The sequence below is a fragment of the Centruroides vittatus genome, unplaced genomic scaffold (genome assembly GCF_030686945.1).
Source record: "Centruroides vittatus isolate TY-2023 unplaced genomic scaffold, ASM3068694v2 contig_393, whole genome shotgun sequence".
NCBI lineage: Eukaryota > Metazoa > Arthropoda > Arachnida > Scorpiones > Buthidae > Centruroides > Centruroides vittatus.
This window is the reverse complement of record NW_027122209.1, coordinates 1,647,901-1,673,571: the sequence shown is the minus strand read 5'-3', so window position 1 is coordinate 1,673,571 and position 25,671 is coordinate 1,647,901. Positions and strand designations below refer to the sequence as shown.

Below are 25,671 nucleotides of genomic sequence, written 5' to 3'. Positions count from 1 at the left end.
CCCCTATTTAGTCATTGACGTGAAGAAAACGCCACGTGGCTAGTCCATTGGCCAGACGCGAACCCACGACCAGTGTTCAGTGGTTTTATCCACTGGGCCACTAGTGGAAAAAGGGGAGAAAAAAACAACAAAATCATAAACGTTACCTTTATTTTAAAGCTGTTCCTGAATAAGTTATGACTTTTTTGTGTATTATGACTTTATTGTGTGTATTGAGGCTTTCTTAGTGCCCCCCAAAGGATTCGGCTGGGACCACATGGGGGCAACCGGATTACCACTCTGCCCTCTCCGTGAAGGAAGAGGTTTGACGTATCTGGGACAGAACAATCCTGAAAAATTTCTGGCGGTACTCGCCTTGATTTAATCTAGGGTCCCTCAGAACGATGGGCTGACGCCTTAATCGCTTACTCCTTTTAAATTTATTATTTGGTGGAAAGGAAAAACCTATTATTATACAGCCATATTATAGATTACGGACATAATATCTAAATCCGGCTCTAACTGAATACACAATAACATAATCATCAATAATTACAGAATAAAATCCAACAATTTTACAAGTACAAGTATATGCAGCATATTGTTAAACAATTTCTTAAATGATAATGTAAAAATCCAAATTAGTATTAATCTGGATTTACTTTAAGAATACGCTGTAAAAAATTACATATATGTGAGGACCCGAACGGGGGTCGACTGGGAGGTCCGAATGGAGGTGTTAACAAGATCTTAAAAATCTCCCTTTACAACATAAACAGCCGATTGCAGAGACAGAGATTACGTTAAACGACGTTTAACAACAGAACGGCCTATAGACGTTGGCTGGCTGAACCGCGGTTAAAAATGCATTGCAAAGACGACGACCGTCTATTTCTGAACGTCGTCTAAACGAATCTCGGCAAAACATTGGCTGTTACTTTCTTCGCCATTACTCCCTTGTTTTAGGAGTAATTCAGCCAATCAGATTATTCGTGTGACGTCAGAAACATGGCGACTGTGTCGAAAACGTGTAGGAACTTTTCGGAAGAAGAAAAGAACGTCCTGGCGGAAATTATTAAAAATTATCCCGTAATTGAAGAGAAGGGGTATGATAACCGTACTCTAGCGTCAAAAAAAACCGCATGGGAGAAGATTCAAAACGAATTCTCTTCGTCATTTCCCTGTAGAGCAGCTCGTACAATAGCACAATTGAAAGGCAAGTATGAATGTAAAATATTCATTTCAGATTATAAGATGTTAGTTAATATTTTTTACCAATATTTTTAACATTAATAATATCAAAGTAGAATAATAATTCAAAATTTTAATAAAAAGAAAATAGAAAGTTACGATTATTAATCACCTACATTAAATTTATTACAATGAAAATTACTTTGTACAATCTATATTTATGTGAAAGACTAAGGAGAAAAAGTCCGAATTGTAGAACTCTATTCTGAATCAAGATTTCGTATCCTACTAATCCCTACTTCTATTTATTAGATTAATAGATTATGTAAATATACAAATATTAAAATAGCATATTTAATTTAAGAAAAATTTACTAGAAAAGTATATCTTATGATCTATGTTATAGGTTGCTGGAAGCGATTAAAAATAGATGCCAAAAAAGAGGCAGATAATAACCGACGTGCTGCACATATAACAGGTGGAGGACCAGCACCATTATCATTGAATCCCTCCACACAAGTGGTTTTATCTGTTTTGGGTGACAGTATTGAACCATTACCCAATCCAGATGATCCACCATCGCCACTTATCGTTACATATGAAAATATTGAATCACTTACAGCTACAAATGAACACTCTAATTCAGCAATATTTTCACCTGTAGTGATAAGTGATGTAGCTGTCAGGGAAAATGTGAACGTGGCAGATGATCCACCACCACCCAAAAGACAACGGTAAATAATATTCAGATAAAATAATACTAAATATTAATAATTACTTTCTAAAAAATAATGATTTATATTATATTTATAGCATTAATTCATTAGAGAAAGCCCAAATCCAGCTAATAGAGGAGGGCATAAAAACAGAGAAAATGAAACAAGATACAGAGAATATAAAACAAGATACAGAGAGGAAAAAGCAAGAAGCAGAACAACTTAACATAGAGTTATTAAGATTAAGAAAGTTGAAACTTCTGCAAGAACTAAAATTATTAGAAAATAACTAAATGTATTTAATAAATATTAAAACGGCCCTTTTCAGGGCCAACAACTTTAGTTAAGAGTGGTCATATCATATTAATAAACAATTAGATGATGGGAGAATATCAAAGAAAAAATATAAGAAAATAAAGATTATAATTATCATGACTAGGGTGAGATGTCATCATTTTTAACTGTCATGGTGGCTTTTTTGAATGTTTTATTGAATGTTATATAAACATTTTCAACAATGCCTGATGGAACTGTACTTAAGGAGCAAGAAATACATAAAATTTATTATTTGAGTGGTTCAGGCAAGTCTCTGAGACAAATTTCTGTTGCTGTAAATAGATGTACGAATGCTATTCAAAATGTTTTCCAACAAGGTAAAAATTATGGGCAAAAAAGAAAGTCAGGACAGCCTAAATGTTTAACATCAAGAAATGAGAGAGAAGTTTTTAAGCTTATAATTAATAAAAGCAAGTCAACAAGGCAAGCTGCTGCTGAATTACCAATAGATTTATCTCATGTGACTGTTTGGAGAACTTTAAAAAACAATGACAATGTAATTTATTTAAAAATGAAGTTGAAACCACCTTTTAACTGCCAAACACAAATCAATGCATTTAAACTGGGCTAATGACAAGATGGGATGAACTGAAGAATGGTTAGAAATAATGTTTAGTGACGAGAAGAAGTTTAATTTAGATGGCCCTGATGGGTTTTCATATTGGCATAATTTAAGAAGAGAAAGCAACGTTAAAATAAGCCAGCAACAAGAGGCTGGGTCTGTAATGATTTGGGGTGGTTTTGGAGGTGAGTGGAATGGATGGAGAGGTAAAACTGATTTAGTAATTGCTGACAAAAATATGTTTTAAAACATATAAAACTGTTTTCTATCAAAAAGTTTAAATAAATTTTGAAAAATCACAAAATTTATGGTGTTCCTTATACTTTTGTAACAGAATGTAGAACAGATTAAAAATCAGTAATAAAATATGAAAATTCCATATTGTAAAATATCTAAGTAATATGCTAAGTCCAAAATGTAAGTTTTAAACAAAATTTTGAAATTTGTAAATAAAATGAAGACATTAATTTATATTTTTAGCTCAGCTTTCTATGAATAAATTCTATAATGACTTTAAAACTGTTTTTAACCACATTATCAGATTTATGTTGACATTTTATGTATTTAATTTTAGTGTAAAATAACCAAATATATGGTAGAACAAACATTAAACATAGAAATCATAATTTAAATCTTTTTGAGGAAATATGGATGAATAAAACAATTGTATGAATGTTTATTTAATTTGTTACATAGGTTATGTTAAGAAATATTTTTATTTAAAATGAATAAAAAGAGAATTATTTTGTCTGTGATAGGCTCACTCTTTATCAAAATTGTATGGTCCTGAAAAGGACCTTTTGTGAAATTTCTACAGTACTGTTTCATTTAAGTGAAATGTTGCAGTACAATAGATCTTCGAAGAGCAGACCCTGAACTTGATTGCTCATTCACTGTTGAACTTTCTTCCTCTCTCTCTTCATTTGAATGTTCAATCAGAAACTCCTCCTCTTTAAAATCAATGGCCCAATTATGTAAAATTGCAGTGGCTATTATTATATTGAGCGTGTTGTCTAATTTCGTTCTTAGACAACTTCCTATGCAGGGAAATCGTCTTTTCCACACCCCAAATAATCTCTCCACGATATTTCTTGCTCGTGAATGAGCTTTGTTGTACCGTCTTTCGCCGTGATTCTGCGGATGTAGAAATGGGGTCATTAAGTACGGCAAACAAGGATAGCCACTGTCACCAACAAGATATCCATTACAATATCCTTGGTGAAGTTTTTCTTTAATACTGCTGTTTGAAAAAATTCTGCTGTCATGTGTTGAACCTGGCCACCGAGCAACAATATTCCTAATTTTCATTTTTCCATCACAGATGACCTAAAATATACATTTAAACATGCATCAATTATATATTTTCATTAAAGTTATCAGGTTGAGATATCAAAGATATTATTTGATATTTTTATTTTCATGTCAAAGAAATAGTCAAGAATATAACTGTTCATAACAAGGCATAACAATTTAAAATGTTAGAAAAATATATAGGCCATTGCATACTTAATAGTCATTTAAGCTACAATAAATTAGTTACAAAAATATTTGTGGAGAACAATAAAATTGTATTTTATTGAAATTTTACTTAAATATGTTATTTTCTTAACCTCATAATTAAGTAAAGATGATGATATATGTAAATAATTCTCACCTGGCAGTTAATAGAATAATAGGATTTTCTATTATAAAAAACTTGTGCTCTACTGCTGTCAGGACACTGGATAGGTATATGGGTGCAATCAATTGCCCCAATTATACCAGGAAAGTTATCTTTCGACAATACCGAAAAATCATGTTTAACAGATGGAAGTTCCGATTCTGTCGGAAATACAATTTCGGCATTCTTCAAATGAACCAATGCCTTTGAAACGTTTTGGATGGTTCTGATAAGGATATAACGATAATTAATAAAAAATGCAATATATAACTTATACAAACGTTAAATAAGACCTCATTCTTATAAACGTCTCTAACACTATACAAAACAATTTTTTAAATTTATTTAATAATAGTTTGATAGATACCTGCATACAGTAGAGACGTGAACTCCGATAAGATCACCGGCTACCCTCTGGTAGCTTCCGGTGGCATAAAATCGTAATGCCGTCAATAATTGTTGCTCGGTAGTTAACGGCAACCCTCTTCCATCTAGATGTTTAATTTCGTCGCCAATACGATTTAAAATGCGAACGAATCCAGATTTAGAAAATCTATACCGAATTCGAAATTCGTCTTCGGAATAGATTTCCATAGGATTATTCCGATCTCGCATTACCCTCTCTCTTCGTAATTGCCGAGATGAATAATGTTCTTGAATCGTCCCGTTCGCAAGATGTATTAAATTCAGAATATCCATTATAATACGACCAACAAATGAATATGGCGTCTTATACTCAAGTAAAATGCTCTCTAAACCTGCTATCGAGGGAGTCTAGAAAGTAGGTCAAATAACTTGTTTCTAATCGCTGTCTACATTGTGGCAAGCGTGAAACTCTGTCTCTGCAATGAAATTTTTCTGACCCGCGGTCTACCCGATCTGTAAACCGCCGTCGGCCTCTAAACGTTGTCTCTGCAATCGCCCAAAGGGCAAAAGTCTAAATTACACAATGGAAGTTTTTTTTTTTTGAAATATTTAAAACAATGGAAAGGAATGAAGTCGAGAAACACGCGACGAGAGAGGAATCATATTCAGCCGCGACGTTGACCTCTCCCGCAACCTCCATCGGGTTTCGAATTGGCACCAGGTGACAATGAGAGACCAATGGAGAGGCAACTTGGGAGAAAACACATTATAAAACTATCGTTTTCAAGGACATTTTGGTTCTTGGATGCGTGATTTTCCTCTCTTGGTCGTGTGTGCTCCCGAAACATTGAAAAAAGGACCCCTTTCGGACCCGGAGGAAGCATCTTCAATTGCTGTCTTCTAGCTATCTCCAGATCGTCGGTTCGCCCGGAGAGAAGCAGCCGAAGGACGTGCTCTACGCCCCGGGACCCACGGATATTTCGCCGTCCACGTCGAACTACAAGTCGCGTAGACACGAACTTTTGTCGAACTCTTTTTTTTGGACAATTATTCTCGCGCTTTGTGTGGTTCTACCTCATCAAACAAGAGCAAATTGTAAGGAAATTTCTATGTTTATTAAACGGTTTTTGATGGTAACCTGTCTCAGTCCGTCCACTCCCACAAGACAGTATGACCGCCGTAACATTCTTTCACTCCAATCGGCTAATCTCACATATATTTCAAATCTACACTTATAACTTTCACTGTTAAGTGGAGGGGGATCATAACCTAATTTTTATTTGCATTCACAGCATTTTTTGCATAACTTCTAACATTTAATTATAAATCTATAAAACTGAATGATTATATTTTAGTGCAGCGTTTCTCAACTTGGGGGTCGTGAAACAATAATGAAACTTGAATTATTATAAACTTATAAACATTTTACTTACAATAAGTGCACATGTAAAGAAAAGAAATTAATGAGATGGTTGCATTTGTTTTTCATTTAAAATTTTCTCCATACGTGTATTTTCGTTAGAAACACATAAGCAAATTGTTTTCGAGTGATCAAAGACGATTCCTGTATTTAGTTTTTAGCGCAACCATAAACGAGAAACCCTTTTCACAGAGATAAGACGTGGCGAAAAGGATTAATATTTTCAATGCTTCTGTGACTAAATTTCCATATTCATGTCGACGAGCAAGCCAAAACGTATTTAAATCTTCAGATGTAAATTGCAGTTGTAGTGTTTTCGATAAGCTGGTCGCGAATCTCAACTGGTAACTTAGCAGCGGCAACAACATTTTCACTAAACGAATTCAGTACCCATCTCTTCGAGAAATCATTTTTATCTTCCAGGAAATACTCCTTCAACTGAGTTTTTAGCTCACGCAAATGCATCTTCATGCAATCCAAACTGTGGTGAATAATAGTGTCTTGTTCATTCAAATTTTTCTCAATATAATCCAAAGTGAGTGGGAACATATCCAAATTTTTGCTTTAAAGGCGAATAATCCAGATATCAAGCTTCTTAATGAACGCATGAACTTTGTCTGTCATTAATAAAATGTTTTTATCCTGTCCTTGTAAATTCACATTTAAGTCGTTTAAATGCGAAAATACAACAACTAAGTACGCCAAAAACAACATACACTCATTATTCTGTAAGAACAACGAGAATGGTGTTTGTTTATCCTGGAAAATTATTATTAATTCATCTCGTAATTCCAATACCCGGGTTAACACTTTCCCTCGCGGTAACCATCTAACTTCTGTATGGAAAACGAAGACATTTTTTATTTTCGCCCATTTCATCGCATAGTTTAGCAAACAGCCTGTTCTGTAACGGTCGGCTTTTAATAAAATTAACCAACTTTACAGCTTCACAAACAATTTGATTGAGATTTTCCAGCATATTTTTTGTGACAGGAGCATGTCTGTGAAGAAAGCAGTGCGTCCATTTCGCCCTTGGTATAAGACGATCTCTTAATATTTTCATTAATTCACTGTTCTTTTCTGTTATCGCTTTTGCACCATCGCTACATACTGCAATACATTTTGCCCAATCTATGTTAGTATAGTTTCTCGTAGCTTCATAAAAAACATCAAAAAGACATTGTCCTGTTGCATGACCCGGTACTGTTTTGCAAAACAACATATTTACTTTGATTGATGTGTCCCTCTCGCATTCATACCTCACAAAACATAAGAACTGAGACATATTTGCTACATCTGTTGATTCATCAAATTGAATACTAAAAAATTCACTCGAACTCACTCGCAATCAGAATTATCTGATTGTGAACATCGGCAGCTATGCCATCGATTCGCCTCGATATTGTGTCGTTAGAAAGCAGAATGTTTTTCAATTTTTTTGCTTCTTCCACACCTATTAAAACACTGACCATATCAATTGCAGCAGGCAATATGAGGTTTTCAGCGATTGTATGGGTTTGGACATCTTAGCTACTCTTAATACTACGAGATAAGATGCTTCAAGTACACTTTTATCAGTATGGCTTAACTTACAAATAGAGGTTTGTTGATTTCTCAAGGAATGTAATTTTCTTTAGAAAAATTCCAAGGGTTTGTTTTTATGAACCGGATGTTTAGTTTCCAAGTGTCGAACTAATTTTGATGGCTTCACGCTTTCATCGGAGAGAACTTGAGAGCAAACAACGCACTATGGCTTTTCATTCAATGAGGTGAAACCATGATTTAAATAACTGTCATTGTACAACCTTGTCTTTTTACCAACCGATTCACTGGATGTACTACATGGCTCACTTCGTTTTTTTTCACAAATTTATCCATTTCGCATTAGAAATTTTAAAAAAACAATTCAGTTTCACGGTTGACCGCACACTAAAATAAAAGCACCAGACGCACTCTTCGCATTCGAAACTTAACTGAAGTAGTGCAATCGCCAGCGCCTCTTTTATACTAGTGACAGCACGACTTGTTCAAACGCATCCATATGCATGTTCAAACATGCTCTCACAGCGAGTATTATATGAGATCAAATTACAAAGAGCACATACACATCAAGTTGGAACTTGTAAATTGCTCATGTATGTACACGTCATACATGCATGTTCATATCCGTCCTATAAACGCAGCGACATAAAATAATAGGAATAGTTGTATTACATTTTTTATACTGTCGGTATTTTCTTAATGTATAAAATTAGTGCAATGTGATTATATAATATTTTTAAAAAATTACATTTATAATTACAGTCAAAATTCAATTAGTAATAGTAAGGCTTACTGTTGTTATTCCTTGGGTGGGGGTCGCGAAATATTAAATTTATGTTTACTATTTGGAGGTCGCGGAGCTGAGAAGGTTGAGAATCGCTGCTTTAGTGCATCTTCATGTTGCAATGCACTGTACAGGAAATAACATAGCTACTCAAGAATAAGATCCCAGAGGAATCACTATGCCAGTCGCATGTTAGAATTGGATCGAAAATTCTACTGAAAATAAATGTTTGCTGTTTTAGTCTGGAAATTTTACATTTATATCTTAGATGATCTTTTACAATCATCGAAGCTAGAAATGATAAGATAAACCACCTGTTTGAAAATCTAACCTACGGTAATGAAAAATCAATAACCAGCAAATCGTTACTTATAATTTATCATCATCTGCTACATTTTGCTTAGTTCATTAATAATTTTATTCAAATAGTCATTTAAAACTAACAGATAATTATCTTTTCATTAACTGTTCGTTAATTTATAATTAACACTTTTCTTTTTATAAATTCAAATAAATTTCAAAAACTATTAAAGAAAACGTTTGATTTTATAAATCACTACAATAATTAAAGAATATATTTTTTTCGTATATCATATAAAGAGAGTGAAATACGGGGTCTACATAACTGACTTTCGGGCCCAAAAGTCAGTTAACCAAGATATATATTTAAAAATTTCAGGAAAGGTTATATTGATTTTAAAACAATTGCACGCTATTGTTCGTGATTAAGTCGTATCCACCACGAAATTCGTGATTTAGCCGAATCTTGAAAAATAGCATGCAGCTATTCTAAATAAATTTTAATCAGTTTTAAAATAACCTTAAAAATATATCTTGATAAACTGACTTTTTGAGTCAGTCAGTCTCAATCTCTGTTTCTTTGCTTCTCTTCTAATAACTACACATTATACTAGGTTTGCCATCTTTTGGTTTTCCAAAGTAAGAACAATGATGATAAGGTGTGTACAAATCATAGTGGGTGGCAGCTCCCCCAGTTTAATGTGCCACAGGCAAAAGTTTTCAAGAAACGTCTTGTGACACCTCCCAGAAAAGCTCTTTTCAAAAGTTTCTCTATAAGGTTGCAAAGTCAGATTTACACATAAGCTAAACTAATGATCTATATTACCTAGTGTTTCTCAGTTATGCAGGCTGGATGTAGACTTGTGGCCCTAAGCTATAATATATAACAGCCCTTCCCCTTTATCAAATAATGATATATACAAAAAATATGAGACTGTAAGCTTATAGACTCATAACATGAAATTTTAAGCTGCAAGCTTGCAGCTTAAAATTTCATGTTATGAGTCTATAAGCTTACAGTCTCATATTTTTTGTATATATCATTATTTGATAAAGGGGAAGGGCTGTTATATATTATAGCTTAGGGCCACAAGTCTACATCCAGCCTGCATAACTGAGAAACACTAGGTAATATAGATCATTAGTTCTCAAAGAATGATCCACAAGCTTCTGCCAAATGGTCTGCAGACCAACCTATTTTCCCAAAATGCAATTCTGTGCTTTCAGCCAAAGATGAAACATTTTCATGTATTATCTAAGGCGATATTTAAAGGATAAGAAGTGGACAGAGTCATGGGTGGTCCATGGTTCATCTGTAATTTGATTTAAGAGGTCCACAGATTGATAACTTTGAGAACTACTGCACTATCACTGCACTAGTTGATTGTTAGTGCAGTAGTTCAAATTTATTTTATTTTTTTTATTTTTTTGCTTTTTTTATCCATTTTACTGTTAGGAATAAAATTTTGTCACTAAATAAGGATAGAAGGACATTGCAACTTAAGCACTATCTTTACCAAGCAAGGACAGGTAGCAATACTATGCATACACAAAATTAATAATGTTTTTAAACATTTTAATACAGTATTGAATTTAATTTGTAACATATATACACTAGGATATGACTATTCTAAATTTACCAAATGACAATAGGGCCATTATGTTCATTAATATAGTGAAAGAGAACTAAGTCCAATCCAAATTACTCATGAAAAATTCATTTAAGTTCAGATTGGATTCAAACCTGAATCTATTGTGGATACTTCTTAGAACTTTTTACTGCATAGTAATCCAGCTAATCAGTTTGCTATTGAACGAATACAAAATAACTGTTTATACCAGTAGTTCCCAACCTTTTGGGATTTGGGGCACACTTAAACAATTATATGAAAGTTGTGATAAGCATTATTATTAAATATTACAGGTCTGGACAACAGATTGATCATGGAGCTTTCTCAAATACCTTCTCTATGATTCCCAATTGATAGAAATGTCTGAAATTTAATTGATAAAGCAAAGAAGTACAGTTTTCATTAATTTTTACTTACTTTTCAGTTTTTTAATTCGTATCATGGTGCACTGCTTGGGACTCACTAATCTACACATTTACTGCTTTCGTTATACAGAATGAAAATATTAAAACAACAATTACAGTATTTTATTTCAATATCATATAAACTAGGAATTAACTGTTGATTGTATTAATGATTCACAGTTGTTTAACTCAAAATAAACTAGTTGTACAATAAATAGTTTTTCCTGCATATGTAGGACTACATCCTTTTTAATTTTTATGATGTCTTTCAATATATTTTTATTAACTGCATCTCAAATAAAAAGTAATTCACGAGCTTATTTTTGAATAATAAGCTTAATTTGGACAGTGTAGCTATCAATAGACAACTAGGAGAACTAAGAATCAAATCTGGATGAGAAACCCAAGAAACAGAAATTTTTCATGGCTGATAAGTTTGGATATGTCAAGCTCCATTCATCACCATTGATCACCCCCTTTGTGGGCCAGGCTATTATATATTATATATACACATGTATATTATATATACACCTGTGTGTTTTTTTCTTCCTATTTTCTCTTGTATGTTTTTTCCATAACAACAACTGTATATCTAATTTTTCACTCCCATGTATTGAACATTTTTCCATTTAGTTGTGTGATTCATCTATTAACTTTAGATGTTTTCAAATACAATAATGCTTAATAATTATGATGCTTAAAAACCTGTCAATCAAAATATAATCATAGCTGGCATCATTATAATAACAGCCAGATAGAAAAGGCACTAAAAGCTTATCTGGAGAATATGAGTTCAAGTTAATTTTTACAGAAGATTGATCCAGTTATGTTAGATCAAATTCATCACCATTTTGTAACATTCATTTTGGGCTTGGCCACGTTGGAGATAATTGCAAGACGAAAAGAATCAAAAATGAAAAAAAAAATCATTTACAATAAAAAGTTTTCAAGAGTACAACTTTTATGGTAAATTAATGAAAACAGTAAAACCAATTTAATAAAAGTGAAATTTTGTCATAACTACAGGAATTTTGATTTTATATCTATTTTAATCTTGTTTAAAAAATTTGTAAATAATTTTTAAAAGAATAATTGAGTTAATATTTCAAAATATTAAAAATAATTTAATTTTTCTTTTCCAAAAAAATAAAATTACTTTTGAAATATAAACTCAATTATCCTTTTACAAAGTACTTATAAATTTTTTAAACAAGATTAAAACTTAAACTGAAGTTTTCATTTTCAAATTAAATTCGTTAAAAGTTGATTATTTGTAACAAGCCTAATTTTTGTAAAATGTATTGTCAACTGTTTGTATAATACTAAATATTATACTTTTTTCTTAAGAAGAACAAAAATCAATGAAATATTTTCTCATTTCAATAGTCAACAAATAAACTGTTAATTACATATTTAGTTTAAAAGTTTGTTTTTGTAAGGTATAAGAAAAATAAATTGCTAAATTGAGGAAACCAATAGATTTATTTGACAAGTATCATTTTTGGATGTATTTAGTCCATCACCAACTCTTCATGCAGAACTTTAAAACAATTACAGAATACAATTGATATCCATTGGCCTCTAGAATTGACTGTAGTACATTTAATTAATGGACAACACCCTTATGTAATAATGAATTTTTTATTATTTATTACAGAATTTTAAGTAAAGAAGAAAACCATTTATTCTAGTAATTAAATTATTAGAAGAAATAAATAGATAAATATTTTTTAACAATCAAAATCATAATGATGACCTATAGAATTTAGGTTTAAAACATTTCTGATGATATAAATAAATATTTCTCAGCAAGCATAAGGTGGTTATGAAAATTTCTTAAATATTTTTTTTATCTTTATCTTCATCAGAATATAAAACTTTATAGATAAGAGGATTCTAGGAGCAAATTGCAGAGTAAAAAGAATTTTTAATTTGCATAATAAAATATACAATATAGATATACAAAAGAATTATTGTTCTAGTAATTACAGTAATACCTCGACTTATGCTACCCCGACTTACATGAACCCGGAGTTATGCGATTTTCAAATCTCGTCGATTCATCTTTTGTTTGAGCACCACGCAACTCTTGATTACTCACCCCCCCATACTATTGTTCAGCTTACATGTTCAAACATGTCACACGGAATCGACGAATAGCTACAATTTATTTTGTGTTATTTATTTCTGTGTTTGTTATATCTACAGAGACTTGAGAGACTCTACTATGTCATCCAAATGAAGTAGAACTGATTCCTCTGCATCAAACAAGAAAAGAAAAACTTTATCTTTGGAATGTAAAGTTAACATTATTAAAGACTTTGATACAAAAATGAAAATTTGTGAATTGGCAAGGAAGTTTGATCTATCGGAATCAATGGTCAGAACAATTATAAAAAGGTAAAGAAAAAATTCTCAAAGCTGTGAAAACTTGACAGAAGGCCTCAGTTCAATTGAAAAGGGGTTAAAAATTTTAGAAAATATAGATTCCAATGAAGAGCACATTTCTTCTATAAAATGAGAAATAAAAAAAATTATTAGCATGCTACGAGGAACTTTTGCAGGAGAAAAAAATCTTTGAGCCGTCAGACGAATTTGTTAGATTTTATGAAGCCTTCTACATCAAAATAACTTCAGTTTACGATTTTAATAATATAATTTGTTATACATATGTATTATCTAAGATTTTATTAAACATTTTTTTCTAAATTATTGTTTTCTTTAGTCTCCAGCCTCAATTAAAAATAATTTGTATGTATTTATATGTGAAATTATACCCCGACTTATGTGAATTCAACTTACGCGGTTATCGCTCGGTCCCACCTTTGCGTAAGTTCGGGGTATTACTGTATTTAAAATAAACTAAAGTTCACAAACTTATAACATAAAAAATGTAACAAAATTGAAAAGTAATGATAAAGATGTAAAATGTAAACATAAACAACATACAATAAAACTTAAATTAGCAATAAAACTTTTTGGGGCAAATATCCATTACCATTCCTCAGATTTGTTTTTAGAAGTCAATTTTAAGTTTAAAAAAGTGTATTGTAGTTCAACTTACATTCTTAATTGCTACATTCTGATTAAGACTTAACTAGTTAATAAAATAATTATTGGTTTAATTTTAATTAAGAAAACTGTATATTGGATTAAAGAAAATTTTTATATCATAGTTATCAAATAATTAAAACAAGACAAGTAAGATTTTGATATTTTTAGAAATATTTAAACAGGAACACAATCAAACTATCATATAATAACTTTTATTTAATAAAATAGTTTTTATATATTATCATTTTTTTTCCTTTTGATACACTTTTTATCTTAAATAAGGCTATAAAATCAATTCAGCAAGTCTATCTTTTTTATAAAAATTAATACTCATTTTTCTGATGAAAATAAACTTTTGACAATTATTATACTAGTTTTACTGAAATTTACTTATTATTGACAAATTGATAGGAAAATCATTTATTTTGGTAGAAATTAAAATTTTTTTGTCAGCTTTCTCATGACAAATGATATATATATATATATATATACCAATGTTAAATATGAATATGTGATCTCTAGATGGACAAGGCAGTTAAGGCATCAGCTTACTACTCTGGGAAACCAAAGATTGAATCCAAACAAGTAACTCCCCAGGAATTTTTCAAGGACAGTGTGTCATGGATATGATTGGGCCTCATATCTCACCATCTGGCTATCCATTATGAACCTGGCTGAAGTCACAATGGATGTAGAAAAAGATTCTCTTAGTGCTCACAGGGTAAAAAATAAATGAATATGAAGTAAATCTATTCTATTAAAACCCAAAAAATAGAAACACAGCACATGCTTATAAAAAGTAAAGTCAAAGCTACAGTGACCATATGTAAATCATAGTAAAAGTGATAGACCAGATAAACTCAATTTGAACAGTAACTAAAAAAATCACAAAATTTTTTAAAATTGATAAAAATCATGAAACTGAAATTCTTCCATTTGACTAACATTAAATTACAATTGTTAAATACTTAATCAAAAATTAGGCAGGGCAATGCACAACATATTGAAAGTGATATGAGTAAGAACTCATAAGCTCAATTTATTAAGGAAAAGAACCAAATAATATAAAACACATTGAGAATGTTACGCATTTTTAATGTTATATCATTTGATCATTGTCATTATGAGATTTAAAATTGTAAATTTATAACATTATTTATGAGTTTTAAATACTGATCAATTTTTTAAATTTATTATATAAAAAAGTAAATACTGTACTCTTAAATAAATAAAAAATTAACTTTGTTTTTAAATTTATTATTATTAAAATAATTAACAATAAACATAAATATTAGGTCTTAATTACCTCAATAGCTAAAGCATGAACAACAGTTGATAGTTCTTCTTTCAGAATATCATTTATCATACGATGTCTCTACAAAATGAAATTTTAATAAATAAAGATTCTTTAATGATACAAATTTATTTACTGAACTAAAAGAGAATTAAAATGGGAAGTAAAATGAAATATATAAATTCATTTTGAAACATATAAAACATATACTGTATGTGTAAATTTACTATTTTTTGTTTTATATTTCTTATTTGTTTTATCAATTAAAAATACAGTATTTTATTTCATTGCGAAGAAATAAATAACATAAGCCAAAAGGAATACAACTCAGTAATTTTGACTCTAAATAATTCAATAATTATTTTGAAAAACAAATTTTATTTTATTTTTGTATTTTTCTAATCATTTCTTAATTAAAAATTAATTTTTAATTTAAATGTAAATTATATATGTACTGTACATGCCAAATTTTTACTGAGAGACGTAAAGGTATTATGATTATTTTTAATATCTTTACAAGTTATTTATATCTGTGCATGCTATAAAAACTTAAGCTATTTCTAATGTTTGTTAGTATTATAAATTCTATCTAAATATACATTCTAGTCAAAGAATGAATATTAATTTAAATTAATTGATTAATTTTGATAATTGAAATTCTATCTAAATTTAATTTTTCAAATAATTTTTTATAACATAATAAAATAAAAAATACATTTTAGTTATTGATTATTTTTAAAAGATAATAAAAGTCAGCTCTCTTATTTTATTAAACTAAATGTTTCACTTAAACTAAATTAAACTAAGTGTTTCAAAATAAAAAAATAAGTTTAATCATTATCAATATGATGAAATGAGATTATAAATAAATTATAAAGATAAAAATTCAATAAAGTTGAATAATTAAAAAATTAAGATATTGAAGAGTCTCTTATCATAATTAAATATACAAATTTTATTTATGTACTTGATTCCATTAATACTGAGCAGATTTACAATTTATTACAGAGAATGTTGCTTTCTTTTGCTGTTGAAATTTAACTTTTATACTAAAGAGATTAATATATTTAATATAAAAATAAGTATATGAGTACTTAAAAAAAACAGAAATAGTATTAAGCTGAAAAACTTATAATAAAGTAAGCAAAATCTTGTTAAATACTACTTATATACAAAAAATAATCTTTAATAATACTAGTTATTTATGAGATCATATTTATGCTATATGGATGCTAAATAAAAACATTACTGAAATAAATATAAAACATTAAATATCAAGATAAATTGTTTAGTAAACAAACACTAAAGTTTACAAGAAGCCAAGAAATACCTGTTTTATTAAATGAAAGATTAAGTGAAATTTAACTAAAAGTTAACTAATGAAATTAAAGGTTAAATGAAATGTTTCATTAAAGCAATGTTTCCCAAACTGTGTTCTGCAGAAAGTGAATAAGTATTCCATGAAAAATTATCAAAATTAAGGTGAGCCTGAAACATTCTTTCTTATTATAATTTTTCTTTTAAAATAATGACTATAATTTGTTATTATTATAATTATTCCTTTATTAGCATTTATTTTAGTATTAGCACTTTCAACTGTTTTCTATCTGAATTTATATTATATTACAATGACATATCTGATTTATTTTGAGCTGTTTAATTTTTGTTACTGAACATTTTATCAAATCATTCTTGTTACAATACATATTTACTTTTGTGTTGTCTTTTTTACTATTTTGTTTTTAATATTAAAGTTACTTAAATTCATTCTTTTCTAAATACATTGTTTTGTTCTCTTCTTTAAATAAAACCTATATTTTGGTATTTTTTTTATGGTAACCCACTGGTTGGGAACTACTGGTACAGAAATCTTAGATATACCAGGTTGTTCAATAAGTTTTGTCGTTCGATAAAAAAAACACAATTTTATGGTTTGAAATACATTTTATTATTCAATATAATTTCCCTGAACTTCAATACACTTGTTCCAGTGATCTTCTAATTTATGGATTCCATCCCTGAAGTGAGAATCCAGAAGACAGTCGAAATACGCTTCCACGGCTGCTATTACCTCTTTGTTCGATGAAAATCGTTTCCCACGCATGAATTTTTTAAGATGTGAGAACAGCCAGAAGTCAGAGGGAGCTAAATCTGGCGAATAGGGAGGATGTTGCAACAATTCGTATTTTAATTCGCTGATTTTCGCGATGGTTTTTTTGAGCTGTATGAGAGGGTGCGTTATCTTGATGAAAAATGATTTTTTTCTTCTGTAAACCAGGTCTTTTCTCACGAATTTTTACATCCAGCTGGTCCAAAAGATTACAATAATAGTCTGAGTTTATTGTTTTACCAGTTTGGAGATAATCCACGAACAAAATTCCTTTTGCATCCCAAAAAACTGATGCTAACACCTTCTTGGCCGATTTCTGGACCCTAACTCGCTTCGGAGCCGAAGTACCGGGTTCACACCACTCCTTAGCCTCTTGTTTTGATTCAGGATCATGATGGTAGACCCAAGTCTCATCCATAGTAATGAAACAATGCACAAAATCCTTTTTATTTTTTCTAAAACGCTCCAAATGTTGCTGAGAAAGTTGCATTCGAATGTGTTTTTGCTCCATAGTTAGCGAATGCGGCACCCATTGTGCACACAGCTTTCTGTAACCCAAAACATCAGCCAAAATATTGCTCACACTGCCTAATGAGATCCCTAGGGCTTCTACTAAATCTCTCTCAGTTAATCGACGATCTTCCAAAACCATATGCTGTATTTTTGCTACGATTTCTGGTGTTGATGCACTTTTCGGACGTCCTTCACGTGGATCGTCTTCAAGACTTGTACGGCCACGTTTAAATTCAGCAACCCATCTTTCTACTGTTCTAATTGAAGGTGAAGAGTCCTTATACACTTTTACCAATCGTTCATGAATTTGTTTTGGTGCTACACCTTCCAAAAATAAGAACTTTATCACTGCACAATATTCAATTTTTTCCATTGTAAAAAAATACACTGACACGTCAACTTTGAACAGCTGCAAATATAGAAATGAGTTGACAGATCTACATGAAACTTCACACGTGTTTATAAAAAAGTAGTACTATTTTTAGAGTAATAAAACAACAAACCTAATAGCGCCATCTCTTATTGAACGACAAAACTTATTGAACAACCTGGTATTCCTAGAATCTGTGTATTAAAAAAATATTTAGTGGATTCTCTATCTCATCTGATATAGCAAATTTTTATAATCAAAAATTTTATTTCTATTGCCAAAATAAACATTTCTGAAAGTGTTCAGAACATTCAGCACAAAAATATTTCAGAGCATTCAGAAAAGCATATGATTAGACTACTGAACCTATTCAGTTTCCAGTAAACATGTAAATAAATGACTTTACAAAGATTATATAGATCATATAAAGGCTAAGTTAAATCATGGTCAGCTCATCAATCCTCAACAAAATGGAACCACATCAGACTCTCAGAATCCATTTAAATATTCAAATCTAGTCATAACTCCAACTGCATCAACTTGAGGGATGAGATACAGCTATCCACAGCATGGTATGATACATCATTATACCCTAGATCAGTGTTCCGCACCTTTTCTACTTGCGGTATGCAAGTAGAAAAACCATGACTCAACACAGCAAACCAAAATGTTAATCCCCTCAAAAACATATCATACGATACTATTAATAAAATTACGTAATGCTACTAACCTATTATTATTATTATTATTATTATTATTATTAAATAAACAACACCTGTGAGCAAATTTATTTTACATATATTTTCTTAAAATACATAAAAATGCATGGATTGTAATAAAGAATAAATAAACATCATCTTATTCCATCAGTGCTGTGGCAGAGAATGAAATACACGCATAAGAAACGCAACAACTGTGATAAAAATATATAAATAAAACTTGAAATTAACAGAATATGTAAAAGTTTACGTCACACCTTTCACCATGTGATGGCACACTAGTTGCAGAACACTGCCACGATTGACATAATTTGAGCTCAGTGCATGTCTTATACAATCTGGTTCAAATTTAAATTTATGTTCTATGTACATTCCATTTGATGCATTCCAATTAATAAACAAACTTGTTCAACCTGAAGCTGGAATCAAATTGATTCAGAAAACATTTGTAAAGTCATTTATTTGTACATGTTTACTGGAAAATGAAGAAATTCAGTAGTCTAATGATATTAAGTTCTAGTACATCAGCAAAGCATAAGAATAAAAGCACAAGTTATTGAACAATTAAAGCAGTTTTTAATAAAATTTATATTTTAAATTTGAGCCTTAAAATCTTTCATTAAATTTTAATTTAAAAATACCACTTTTACAGCATGCAACATACTGTAATTATGTGATACGCTTCTTGTCTAGTCTTGTGTTCAATTATACGAGCGCTAAGGTGGCTTTTCTTTTCCGTTGGACTTATTATACCTACAATAAAAAGGACAAGCCTTAGAAAAACTTTTTATTTCTTTGAGTATGCATTTCGGACAATTATGTCCCTTTTCAACTCTTTTGTTACAACTATATAGGGAAAATTACATACAGGTTAGCATAATGTATACAAGTTAGCATAAATTTATTGTAATGTTACAAAATTGTAAAAGATCATTAGGAAACTTACATGGATTATGAAAAATGCAGGAGTTGTGACATTAGATAAAATATGGATGGTGATTATTGATTAACAGGTATAAGCTAAAATAATGATTAAATTGGAAATGATTTACAAAAGGGAAAACAAGCAACATAGATGTAAAAAGTTTTGAACTTACTGCAAACATAACGGCATGGTACATAGTATCGGAAAAGCACCTCAGTATACATGACACAGTGCTGAGTTAAAATTATAAAATTTGAGAAACTGTGACCTTGATTACGGTAAGAACAATAGAAAAACCCTTTGGAACGACCAGTATGATGAAGTGAAGGTAGTGCACCGTTAAAATAAAAGGGACATAAGAAAATGTTTTAATTTACAGTAGAGTTTTACACGATTGGATAGTCCACAAATTGTAAGTGGGAGAGTTAACGGGATGCATCAAAAGGCATTGTCTTGAGGTAAGGGAGATAGTGGGTGGAATGGTCTTAAGAGAGGGAGGGTCGAAAAAAAGGGAGTTTTTGAGGGGTTAGGGAAATGTAGAAGAGTGAAGGAGGAAGTGGAAGTGAGACATATGAGCACCCTGCTGGGTACTGTTTGGAAACAATGCACAGAGTTAACGAGTACCTGCCATACTTTAACACATTATTTAACCACTACTGCCACCCCCTTCTCGGCTTCTCTTGATCAAGTATGGATACCAAGTTTCATGTAGTTTTTGACCATTATTATTATTCATCACACTGTCTTTGTTTTTAAGTATCTCAAGATGTTCATACCACCTCCTTTTTTGCATATGTAATTCTTTTTTGACAATTTTTACAGTTTCCTTTATGATTTAGCAACATTTGTTGTTACAATGAACAACAACAGCTGAGTTACAATTATTATATTTAATTGCGGATATGTATTCTTTAACCAGGTCTTCAGATTTCTGCCAGTTTCACCTTATATAAGATTTGGGAATAGTGCAGTTGCAACTGAGTTTGTAAATTACGTTTTTTTTTTTGGTCCCATTTATTATTATGTTGGGTTAAGTGAGATATACTCGGTTAACACCGGTGGCTGTGTACTATGCCGAACCAAAGTCAAGGCATAGTAACAAAACAGAAATTAAAGAAATGTATCAGTGTGTGTGTCTGTATTCAAGAATTTTCTCACAATATGACATGTATTCAATATAGTGGCTTTCTATAGTGTGATGTATGTGTTTCTATTCAATTCTAATGTGCCCAGGCTTTTGTGTAGTGTGTGTGGTATGACACCTGTAGAGGAGAGAACAACAGGTACAATATGCACCCTATCCATCCTCCACAGATGCCTTATTTCCTGGGCGAGTTCTGTGTACTTGCTAATTTTTTCGGTGCATGCGTTTTGTATATTGTGAGTGTTTGGAATGGATATGTCTATAATGTATGTGATTTTATTGTGTTTGTCAATGAGTGTGATGTCTGGTCTGTTGTGGTAAATTGTTTTATCTGTGATTATGGCTCTGTCGTAGTACATTTTGTGCGTGTTGTTTTCCAATACTGTCTGTGGAATGTATTTGTAGTATGGCTCGTGGATGTCTGCTAATTTGTGTTTCTTTACAAGCTCTTGGTGTATTATATTTGCTACTTGATTATGTCTGTGTAGATAATCTGTCTGTGCCAAGAGCTTGCAACCAGAAGTGATGTGTTGTATAGTTTCTGGCATGACATGACATTTTCTGCATGTGTCATTTGTGAGTGTTGTATCTTTGAGTATGTGTTTTCTGTAGTTTTTAGTATTTATGACCTGATCCTGTATGGCGATCATGAATCCTTCCATCTCCCCAAAGAGGCATCCCCGAGCTAACCAGCTGTTTGACACAGTTTTGTCAACAAAATCCTGGGCCAGATCATAAGGATGCCTGCCATGGAGTGCCTTTCGAGCCCACGATTGCTTAATGGTGTCTGTGCTTTTTATATGTTGCGTTGTGTCCATATGATGTGAGTGTAAGTTTAATGGTGTGTTATTTGAGTCTGCTAGAGTTACTGCTTTATGTAATTGTGATGTTTCTTGTTTTTTGTAGAAAAACTCTCGCAGTGACTGTATTTGTTTGTAGTGAAGGTTAACTATGTCAATCAGGCCACGTCCGCCATCTTTACGTGGAAGGGTTAATCTTTCTGTGGCAGATTTAGGATGATGTTGTTTATGCTTAGTAAGTGTAGTTCTTGTTTTCCTTTGGAGTTGCTCGAGATCTGTGTGAGTCCAATGTATAACTCCAAAAGAATATGTATTATTATTATTATTATTATGTGGGTTTATCTTGTAATTCAAACAAGGAAATATTTCTGGTTCTAAGGTTATACCAATGTTGTTTGTTTTCCCTTTTGTAAATAATTTCCAATTTAATCATTATTTTAACTTATACCTGTTAATCAATAATTGCCATCCATATTTTATCTAATGTCACAACTCCTGCATTTCTCATAATCCATGTAAGTTTCTTAATGATCTTTTTCAATTTTGTAACATTACAATAAATTTATGCTAACTTGTATACATTATGCTAACCTGTATGTAATTTTCCCTATATAGTTGTAACAAGAGTTGAAAAGAGACATAATTGTCCGAAATGCATACTCAAAGAAATAAAAAGTTTTTCTAAAGCTTGTCCTTTTTATTGATGGTATAATAAGTCTAGCGAAAAAGAAAAGCCACCTTAGTGCTCATATAATTGAATATTGTAATTATTTTAATAATAATTCAGAAATAAATATTGAAAATGCAACAGATTGAAAGTTATGAATAATCTGTTTCCAGTTCATCAAAAATTTAAAAAAAGAATAATAGCAAGTACTAGTGATAAGTGCTAAGCAAGTGATAATAACAAGTACTGAACTTTTGATGCTTGCCTCAAACTAATACAATATAACAGAGCTTCTGATGAGTTTGATAAATAAATTTACCAAAATTATAAGCAACTTATCAAAACAATCTTTGTTCACAAGTAACATTTAAATAACAAACCTTACCTATATTTTAAATAGTTATGTATAAATTATTATTTAACTTTTGAAACATTCTTATCAAAGTTATTTTAATAACATTGCATAAAACAAGTAAAACTGTCACCTACAGATAACAAAAAGAAAAAAATTCTAACAAGCAATTATTTATTGTTACATTAAAAATTGCAGCCTGGCATTGTGACAATCATATTTTTAATTTTATTTAATTTAAAATATATGCTCTTCACCTCAAATTAGTAGTGGCTTGCCCCTGTACATCATACTTTTCCTTTAAAGTCCTGCCGGTCATCTATCTAACACTTTTCGGGAAAAATTTTTGAATTGAAATAACATGATTTCTGGAAGTCATGTTATTTCAATTCAAAAATTTGCATCAGAAGTTCGTATATAGTTAATCGTGGCCAGCTGTCCCTAAGGTTTCCATACCTAATCTTGTCTTTCATCTATCTAACTTTGTTCTGAAGAGTAAGGACAGACAAATGGACAAACTACAGTGGAAATTTATGTCTACAATTTTTTCAAATTGCAGCCCAAAAATTAATTAATACTGTATACTAATTTGCTTTCAGAAACAATTTAATTGGTCATTTATTTTAAGGTATATAAAGTTTGATTCATCAAATTTTTTTTTAAGAATAAAATCATAGAAACAAATTTTATAATATATTTCTAAATCTTATATACTTGTAAAAATTTATGCTATTTCTATTATAATATGAAAGTAACTATAAAAATTACAGTGGACCCTTATATAAAACTTTCCTCTATAATATGTTAGAAACACTTTATGAATATTAACTTGTATAACTTTTTGGCTATTTTATTGTTATGTCACACTCACAGTTCACACAATGCATGTGGTTCATATAATGTGGTTTCCTTTAACCAGTAGCACACTCGGGATTTAATCTTAAAAGAGCCAAGTTAAATGGATTAAAAAATTTTTTAATGTGAATTCAATAAAATTCCCACCTTATGTGACCACTAGTAGTTCATAAATAGTATAGATATAGAAAACATAACACAGTATAAAAAAAAATTTAATTAAGAAAAGATTTTTGGGAAAGATTTTAGTGTTTACTTTCCTTTTTCTTTGGAAGTGTGCCAGATCCCTTGGCTCCACTTTGGGTGCATCACTGTCTATAACACAGAACATATCCCTCCCACAATGTACAGGGGTTCACCGTACTTTCTTAAAAAACTTTAATGATATTTTTAAATAACATTTTTAATTAGATTACACTTTGTAACCTGAAGATTGTCAAAGTGCAATGATTACAATATTTTATAACAATATCATATATAATGTATAATAAATTTTAATTTTGAAACTTAATTGAAAGTATTTCTTATATAATAACATTGTATCTTCAAATAAACTATTTTTGTGTTATGATAACAACTATGCCAAGTTTTGTAACCAATTCATAATTTCAAGAAGTAAATTAAAATATGCATTGAGAGTTTTTCTACAGCTATAATATTAATTTAATAAATCTTATCAGATCTTGTTCATAAGTAAAGAAAAAAAATAACAATTTTTTTGAATACAAGTAATCCTTGGTTAATATGCTTTCAGTTAATATTTTCTTCGTTTTAATGAAGTTTAACAATTAAGATAAGTTTTGTACTATGCACTTTAATTTTTGATTTGATGTAGTTCCAGAATAAATCAGAAGTAGGCACTGTTCGAAGAGTTCAATAAACACATGTCTACTTAATGCATACCTCAAAGAAACATATCTACTTCATTAATCAAAGATTACCTGTACAGTACATCTTGTTGTGACTCACCATAAGCAATGTCTTATTTTCAAACAGAGATGAAATTACTTGTACTCTGAAATGTGTTTCAGAATCTATGAAAAAATAAAAATAAATTAAGAAAAGAAAATAATATGTAAACTAAATACAATAAAAAGAATTTTTATCTTACTTTTTGGAACATTATGCATTTTGCTTTCATTTTGTATCTCCAAATGCAATGGCTATTTTAAAACATAAAGAATTCTAAATTGAAATCAATTTATCAAAAATACTAAACTTAATGATTTTTAAATCTTTATAATATAACTTTAATAATTATTCAACTTATAATAAGTGATATGCAACATATTAACAATGTTGCAATTCACTTAAACTCAATAAATTGTATATAAAATAAAAATTATAATTATTATTAATGTATAAAATAATTTAATATTAAAATATATTAATGTTATTAACAAATATTTCTAAATTAGAGATATTTTTAAATTTAATTGCAAACTCTAGTATTATGAAGACAAATGTTATCTGCATAATGCATATAAATGCAAAACAAATGAATCCAATCTGTTTTTGCATTTTATTGAATTAATTTAAATCTCATTACTACTAACAAAAACTATTGGTAAATTATATACATTTTTTAAAATATTTAGTTATACAATCTAAAAACTTTTTAAACAGTTAATCACATTTACTATTTAATTACATTAATAAGAATGATCTTTTTCAATCAGTAGGTTTTTTCTGGATTAAAAAAAAAATCAAAGCATTCTTTTTTGGTATTCTGATCAGTATTAGACTCAACAAATTTTGGCCCATATGTATATATATAGGCCAAAATTTGTTGTCAGTCTAATGCTGATCAGGATATACATATGCCCATGGAGCAAATGGCACACCAGGAAATTCCTGATTTCCCAGAGGCAATTTCTGATTAACAGTGCTCTTTAGAAAGGGTAGAAAATGCTATGATTTATTAATTCTTATTTCACAAAACATTATCTAAACATACTTTATATACAGTATATTAAA

General features: G+C 30.2%; 3 protein-coding genes across 3 annotated transcripts in view; 1 reads left to right on the top strand and 2 right to left on the bottom strand.

The window, feature by feature from the left end:
* LOC136976092 (S-adenosylmethionine synthase-like) overlaps nt 1–25,671 on the bottom strand; it is a 274,541-nt gene that overhangs the window by 157,995 nt on the left and 90,875 nt on the right. The gene's annotated exons all lie outside the window — the stretch shown is intronic.
* Nucleotides 1–25,671, bottom strand: part of LOC136976091 (glycerol-3-phosphate dehydrogenase [NAD(+)], cytoplasmic-like) — a 71,553-nt gene that overhangs the window by 6,753 nt on the left and 39,129 nt on the right. The window contains exons 4-6 of the mRNA XM_067271305.1: nt 24,806–24,857; nt 24,664–24,728; nt 15,252–15,320 (exon numbers count right to left, since the gene is read on the bottom strand). Of these exons, the coding sequence (XP_067127406.1) occupies nt 15,252–15,320; nt 24,664–24,728; nt 24,806–24,857 (186 nt within the window). The remainder of the gene's footprint in view (nt 1–15,251; nt 15,321–24,663; nt 24,729–24,805; nt 24,858–25,671) is intronic.
* LOC136976128 (uncharacterized) lies at nt 1,511–2,298 on the top strand. Its single transcript, XM_067271340.1, has 2 exons — nt 1,511–1,904; nt 1,984–2,298. The coding sequence occupies exons 1-2, from the start codon at nt 1,561–1,563 to the stop codon at nt 2,177–2,179; spliced, it is 540 nt and encodes a 179-aa protein (XP_067127441.1). The 5' UTR covers nt 1,511–1,560; the 3' UTR covers nt 2,180–2,298.